This window comes from Passer domesticus, chromosome 15 (assembly GCF_036417665.1).
Source record: "Passer domesticus isolate bPasDom1 chromosome 15, bPasDom1.hap1, whole genome shotgun sequence".
Taxonomy (NCBI): Eukaryota; Metazoa; Chordata; class Aves; order Passeriformes; family Passeridae; genus Passer; species Passer domesticus.
This window is the reverse complement of record NC_087488.1, coordinates 6,913,043-6,921,037: the sequence shown is the minus strand read 5'-3', so window position 1 is coordinate 6,921,037 and position 7,995 is coordinate 6,913,043. Positions and strand designations below refer to the sequence as shown.

The following is a 7,995-nucleotide window of genomic DNA, read 5'->3' as shown; positions in this document are numbered from 1 at the left end:
TGCACCTGGAGAACCTATTCCAAGGAATCCTGCATCACAACTTTTCATAAACTTCACTGGAACAGAGGAGTCATTACCACTTTCAGTATTTCAGAAACCAGAGAGGTATTTTAAGTCCAAGACACTGCTAATTGTTACCAAGAGACACCTGTCTTACAAGCAGTTTACAGTCATGGTGATTACTGAAATACAAAACACAGGTGAAAACGATTATTTCCAAGCACAGCCTAAATGGACTGAAACAAATTTTGCCTTGATGCCAGGTGCAGAATTCACCCTGGTAACGTGAGCCCCGTTCAGCCCTGCTGTAGAACAGCTGCCTCAACATGAGCTCCCCCAAAGAGCAGCTAACACACACAGAAACAAACATACAGCCTTTTTAATAGCATGGACATCTTAATCAGAACATCAAATAGGCACTTCTGAAATATGTTGGTAGAAAAAGAGAGAGACGTGAACTGTGATTATGATCAGATAAGCACTGGTCCCCACACTTAACTGAGCCCAACTTCTCACTTTGGAGTGGTTACACAGAATTGTCCAATGTTCTGCACCAAAAAGCAAAAGAAAACAAATGTCCAGTTCTTTTAGGCAGAAAGTAAAAGTATTAGGGGAGGACTCTGTGCAAATCCTCCACTTCAAGGTCCCACATACTCTTATGGATGGGGTTTTCAGAGAGATCTGTCATCTTTATTGCTCGAAGAACAGGCTCCGGACTGCAGCACCGCACCACACCCATCACCATTACATACTTCCCTAAAAAACAAGTAAGCATTAAATTTAATTAACCTTTGTATTATCATTAAAATTCATAAACCAAATTACTTAAAGTCAAGTAAACAGTGCAAATTGAAGATGGTGATACTTGTAAGAAAACTCAGGGAATGAAGATTGCTTACAACTGAATTTCAGAAAAAGGCTTCATTACCTGTACAGCCACTTCTAAGGCATATTTAACTATATTTCCACATACGATAAGAGCCAAACAAACACAAATTTGTGCTGCTGTGTGAGGGCCTGAGGGTAGGTCAGAAGGCTGAAGTTTTAAGCAATGGGCCTATTTTTTACTGCAATTTCTGCAACACTGCAGACCAACACTTCTCCATTTGAACTGGCAGTTCTGGTGAAGGGAAGAGAAGGAAAAGAAAGCAAGCAAGAAACAGGAAAGAGAAATAGGAGAAGAATTTCCTTGTTCGGGGCCGTGCGGAGGGGATGTGCGCTGGACCCGGCCCGCGGTACCTGCGCTGAGGCACGGCCGGCCCTGCGGCACCTGCTCCACGCCCAGCACGGTGAAGGCGCCGCTGCCGTCCTGCAGCCGGGCCGAGCCGCCTTCGGCGCCGCGCTGCACCTCCAGCACGGTGCCCTGCATCCACACGGCCCGCAGGGCCAGCGGCGCCCGGCCCGCCGCCGCCCGCCGCAGCTCCCAGCAGCCGCCCGCGCCGCGCTCCGCCCGCCGCAGCTGCGCCGCCAGCACCTTCACCGGCGGGCCCGGCGGGCCCAGCGCTGCCCCGGCCATGCTGAGGGGCGCCGGAGGGCGGAGAGCGCCCGGCCTCCAGCCGCTGAGGAGGAGGGGAGCGCCAGGCCCCACCCCTTCCCTGAGCGGCGGCAGCGCTGCGGCTGCGGAGCGGCCTGTGGAGTGGGAGGTGCTGTGCGGGACGGGCGGCCCGGGCCCCGCGGGGCTGTGTGGGTGCGGAGCGCGGCGGTGCCCCGGCCGCCTCACCCGCCCCGGCGCCCTCGCTGCCCAGCGGCTGCACCGTGTGCCAGCCCCTCTCACCTGGATCAGCCCAGAGCCTGACTGGCCGTCATTTTACCTGGTTTCAGTTCAGGAGCGGCCCCTTCACGCGCAGAAGGCAGTGGAGCTGGGGCTCGGGGCTCTGCTCGAGCTGAGGGTGCCGCTGAGCTCTGCCCCGGGCCCGGCCTCCCGCCCCGCTGAGCGGCAGGGGCCGCGGCGTTCACTGGCGAGGGGATGAAGCTCCGCTTTCGTGAGAAAACAGGAAAATGCACATGCTGATTTTCCCAGGGATGTTTTCTGGGGAAATCCAGTGCATAATGCACTGAAACCATGGGCAGTTTTAAGATGGGAGTCTTGAATTCCAAGACTGTAAGGAATTTATTTACTGTCTGTTGATATTACTGACAGGCTGCAGTCAATATTTGCTGCAGTCTGGTATTCTTGAAATGATATGGTTTCTTTTGGGTGGGTGGGTTGACATTTAGTTTAGAAAATAAGCCAAGAAATAAGCTAGTGAAGAAAGAGGAGGATGGAACAAAGACAATAATCAGGAAAACCAAAGGGATGGGTTCATTACTTTCACAAGTCCTATAACCTACAAAAGTGCAGAATGGGTAAAAATACACTGATTACAATCATTCTTCTTTAGAAGAGCTTTTGTTCTCCATTAAAATAGGCAGATACTTTATTTTAAAAATCTGGTTTTGTCCTGAGTAGCAAAATACATCAAAAGACCTTTCTTCCTACTCACCCATCATGTTGTGAATTATTTATTCAGTTTTTTTTTTCTAAATATATTTTCTGTTTGGAGACATTCTGTAAATGGGACTGTATTCTTTTTATAGTGTAAGGAAGCAGTTAATTTTTTGTTACCACTTACAGTAAGAATAAAACATAATATTGGTAATAACAATAAAAACACTGACATCTAAGCACAATACAGAACCATGTAATCTGGCAATCAAATCATATAGCTTACAGGAATAGAAAGACATTAGATAGTTACTGTATATGAATGCACGATTTGAGCAAGGCTCACAGGAGAATATTTGTAATTTATGCCCTTAAGCTGCAGTCACTTGACAGCATCAATATTTAGTTTCACATAAAAAAAAATTAATTGTGCCAAATATTGATAAAAGTATTGTATTCCTATTTGTTACTGCATAATAGGAGTGTCTAATGCTTATTAAGCCATTAAATCTACAGATCAAGGCAAGACCCCTACAAGAGTGTAATCTTCAGGAGAGACTAAGAGGTCCCTTTTAAAAGATTTGCCTTCAAGAAATGGTGTTATAAGAAGGGCAAAAGCACTGGCAACCTGCATCAAGAAATGGATTTGTTTTCCTAAACCAGAAAATCCTTATCTTTCAGTAAAATGCATAGTTATGCTGAATTATCTGCGAAGCTCTGCCCCAAGGCCTGGTGCAGCTCAGCACAGACACGTTCTGCAGCTGCAGGGAAAATGTCTGAGGCCTCAACAGACTGAGCTGGAGGTGACCCCACAGGGATCACCCTCTGATTTAAGGGTGGCAGAGGAAGCTCAGCACACAGTTGGAAAAGACACAGAGGTGGTGGCTGCCAGGCTCTAAATTGCACTGGATTAAACATGAGCAGATTTTTTGAGAGCACGCTTGATGCGAGAGTTTTGGTTTGCACGGATTAAAAAAGAAGGAATCAATCTGTCTGATACTACAATATGCACCTCACTTCAAAGCAATCTTCAAGGACATTATTCCTCAGGCTGACACATACATGAGATGGTCACAGCATGGTGAAAAAAGGTCAGACTACACCTAGGCAGCACAGTCCAGATGGAAGCAGGAGTCAGGGCTCCCTCAGTTTAAGGGCTCCCTCAATTACACTGGCAGGGTTTTGTTGGTATGGTGCCAAGAGAGCTTAGAAAAGAATTTTACCCCAGATCTCTGAGAAAAGAGATTTCCAAGGAAGCAGCAACTTGAAATTTTCTGTCGAGTCAGACCTTTTTGTGCTGCTACTGATAGTACTACTTAAAATGGAAGCAAGTCCCTGCTTGTCTCCATAATTTTGGTAAAAGGCTGATACTATGCAAGCAGAAAAATCCTTCTTTCCCTTGGCCAGGAAGTCTGATCTTTTACAGCCTTTCATTCTACCTGAGAGAGTTTAAAAAAAATCCTTCTTTCCAGTCCACTGGCCAATGTGTACAGAACAGGTTCTTCAATTTTATTTCTCTTTCCTAGTACTGAGAAGTTATAAAATGGATTTCAAACAAATTTTTAATTTGTGGAGCTGGGAGCTCCACAGCTGACTGCAAGAAAAGTCACACAAAGTGTGGAGCTGAAAAATACATAGATTATAATGGTTATGTCTGAATGGCCCACAAATGTCCATAAAACAGATCTGTAAAAAACCCCTTGTCTCTGGTCAGCCCAGAAACTCACAGGATTCAGAACTCAGAGGATGTGACTGGAGCAGGCCAACATCTGCTCTATTCTGGCATCTCCAGCAACAGTCACAGAGCAAACTGCAAATGATATGATTGAGCCTTTCGTATCCTCATGCAGAAAAAGGAAGCAGCACATGGGAGCTCAGCATCACTGAAGGAAGATGTGAAAACAATCCTTTGCAACAATTACTCTGCAAGTGAGGGCTCTGAGATGTCTTCCTTTCCCTGGTATTCATATGAAACTTCACTGAAGGACAGATTTTAGCACATACAGTGTCAGGTTTGACCTTCAAGAGATCTGTCCTAATTTAGACTTATTTTCTTACATTGCACATAGAACAATACGACACAAACACAAGAATATAAAATTCAGTTGTTCCTGGTGTTTGTTTTGTATTGCATAAAAGATGCAATGTGGACATGCTGACTGAAGTGTGGAAAAACATCATCCTTCAAGGTTTTTTTTTAGACTATCTCATCATCACTGAATTTAATTAATGATTTGAAATTAATGGATCAATGACTTGGAATTAATGGGTTGGAAGTCAGTTGTATTTACATCCCTAACATGAGCTTCAGCTGCTTGTAATTTATGCTTTGGGGCAGAGCAGTCTGGCAGATGGGTACTAAATTGTGTTCGACCAGGAATTTCAAAAGACCTGGAGCCAGCAAAGTCATATGCTGAAACAGGAAAACTCTAGGTGCAACCTGCCAGGGTTTTAATTAGGAGGTGGCTCTGAATAAGTGGTATTTTAGATATGACTTGGACAGGACAGGTAAATGTGAGCAACAGACATCAGAACTCCACTACTTACAACAGCAAGAAGAGTCTGGCCGCTCGCATGGTGTCATCAAGCCAAAACCTGCTCTTAGAGTGACAGAAGAGTCACTCTAACATACGGTGACCTAATTTTGTGGCAAATACCATGAACCAAAGCATTAGCAAGGCACCTCCCAGTGCTCTTTTTCCTTGAGAACCTAATATAGATGCTCTGCATCCCATGTGAGCTCATGCTTGGTGGAATCTGTGGTGGATTATGGCAAGAGACTTCCTGCAGCTGCCAGGAGCTGCCAGCTCCACCCAGCATGTGGAGAGGATAAACAGCATCTCCTCTGAGAGTGGGGGGAAACCTCAGCTTGTACAGCCAGCCTTAGCACAAGAAATTATTTCATTGCTGCCACTGGCATGCAGATGTACCCAGTTCCTGTCACTCGCCACACATCCCTGCCGTGGGGCCTGCAGGCTGTGAAAAGGGCAGTGCTGTCCTGCTTAGCTGACTCATTTCATTTACAAAGAATACTTAGAGGAAATACTTAGAGAACTGCAGTTGTGTTCTGCAGAAGTGGGTGTCACCTGTTGGTTTCTTTCCATGGTATATATATGCTAGCATGTAAATTAAATAAATCAGTGTTCTGTGGAATAGGACTATAACACGATTAAAGAAAAAAATAATGAATCAGTCTTTACTTTTCCAGTATTGTTTGCTGCTCTGGAAATAGTCTGCAGAGCTGGCTTCCAGATGGGCTTATTCAAACTCCTGCACAAGAAAAAAGAAATCTTTCAATAGGAAATATGAATGGCATATAAAACATTAGATCTTCATCCTGACTGAAGCTGGGCCAGTAGCTAGGAGACTTCAGTCACTTGCCTTTTGGACTGAGTTTCACTTTTTGAAAGAATTGGATATTTAGCAAAAGCTTAACAAGACTGGAGAGTCCCTATAACCAGTGTAGGGGAATACAGATCACAGTGCCTTCCCTTGACAGCTGCTGCTCTTGCACAAATACACTCTGATTAGCATGGTCAGCATCCAGTTCATTCAGCGATGTGACAGAAGAATAACTTTCTAAAGAACAGTAAGCAGCAGAGTGACATTGAAAATTTAATTTAAATTAAATTTAAAGTCTGGGTTGTGAAATAGAAATCTACATAGAAGCCAGTAAGGCTGAGAAGTTACAACCATTCCAGAGAATACATTGGCAGGATTCTGTAATAATCAAGGCAATATTCAAAAATACATGAAATAAATTTCTGGTGCTTAGTAGGGAGAGGCTTTTACTAACAGTCAAATTTTCATGCAGGTAAGATCTTTCTCAGGTCCAGCAAAAAGACTGTCTCTCCCTATGAACTTTATCTGTTTTAAACTAAAAACATCACAGCTACAGAACCACATTGGATTCACAAGAAACAGCTGAATGACTGAAAAAGCAAAAAATAATAATAAAGGAAATCAACAGCAATGAAACTTTGTTTGAAGCTGCTCAACAATAGCACATGGTTTTTTGTACATAGGTGGACAGGGACTTCAATCAGCTTGAGTTTCCAGTTTCTTATTATGGTGTGCATTCTGTAAGGCAAGATTCAAACCCGGAAGAATTTACAGGCCTGGATTGAGAATGCATTTATTGCCATAGCCCCTACAAATAGCAGCCTGCTGCCCAACTATGGGCATGAGTGAATGAATGAATGAACAAATGTTGGCATGTTAATAGCAGTAATGTTAGATGGAAGTCACATTAATATATGAATATACAAGACCTACTTATCTCTTAATAGGTCTAGAAGATATAAAATATCATGTTAAATCACAGAGTTCTTCCTAAATCAGAACACTTAGTGTCTAATTGATGAAGTACGTTTTCACATTCTTAGGGTTCTTTAATTTATTAAAAAAGTCAAAAGACTGCATGAACCAATGGGAAGACAACTCATCAGTTCATTTTAGAAAGACCTCTACAAGCCATATGGAAATGTCATGTTTTAAAATACAATTTGACATTAAAATGTCACAAACTGCCTCCACCTCTTGATTTAAGTAATTTTAATCACAGGTTTTAGTTTGTAGTTTGTAAAGCACCTTATGATACGCACTATGCTGAAACTCTCTAATTTAGACCCATCTCTTTCCACTAAGCCCAGAATATGCAAGGTCAAATATGAATTTAATGGAATGAAGGTCAGAACTTTATTGCTGGCATTCACTGTTATTGAACAGCCATCACTGGCAACTGACCCATGAGCACATCAGTGGTGCTCCAAGATTTTAATCAGCTCCTCCAGTAAGACTTCAGAACCTCATGGTATGAACTAAACAGGAAAACAAACAAACCAGAGGAACATAGAAAGAAACTGTGAAAAGGACCAATGAGAAGTATTAAAATAACTTTTTATGTATAGGTAAGCTGACCTTTCTACTAAACTACAGGTTGTGTGACGTCTGCAGTGAGGCAACTGTAAGAACATTTATCTACCTGAATATATTTGAGTATTTACTAATGACTTATATGAAAATATTTGATTTTTATAGAAGGCTAGAAGATGGCATATAGTGTGCAACACAATGGTTGTTTCTGAGTGTAGTTCTCTATAGGGCAGCCTTCCAAACTAAACAACAAATCTTGGACTTGAAATTCAAATGCAGCCAAAAAAATGACTCATCAGGGATCCAAATATATTGAAGCCAAAAACTTAGCAAGCTTTCAGCTTGTCATGAAAAGCAGCAGTAAATGATAAATGCAGACCCAGTACACCTTATTTTCAAAACCTGACAAGCCCACAAAACCAGACTTGCAGTAGTGCACTCTATTGCAAAAGCCATCAGTGCTTGTTTGTTAAAATAGAAACTGTCAATACTGTAAGAGCCAACAGGAGACATCAGTTCAGCACAGATGGTGCCTCAGACTCATGCAAATGTCACAGAGTGTCTGTGCAGAGCTGGCAGGGCACTGCACATTTTTGGTTGTACCTTTGGAGTTTTGATGTTCCAAACACAAAGCATTTATATTCAAGTAATTTCACATTTACACAGGAGCATTTGAAGAGCTGTAGCTCTGTTAC

The 7,995-nt window shown here is 43.0% G+C and overlaps 1 protein-coding gene across 2 annotated transcripts in view; it reads right to left on the bottom strand.

Annotated features, from left to right (window-relative positions):
* Positions 1–361: 361 nt before the first annotated feature.
* RMI2 (RecQ mediated genome instability 2) overlaps positions 362–7,995 on the bottom strand; it is a 32,617-nt gene continuing 24,983 nt past the window's right edge. The window contains exons 1-2 of one of the 2 annotated variants that reach the window (XM_064390241.1): positions 1,240–1,587; positions 362–756 (exon numbers count right to left, since the gene is read on the bottom strand). In XM_064390241.1, the coding sequence (XP_064246311.1) occupies positions 608–756; positions 1,240–1,516 (426 nt within the window). In that variant the 5' untranslated portion in view covers positions 1,517–1,587 and the 3' untranslated portion in view covers positions 362–607. Of the gene's footprint in view, positions 757–1,239; positions 1,588–7,995 lie in introns of those variants that run through there. The other variant, XM_064390242.1, reaches the window with a different exon arrangement.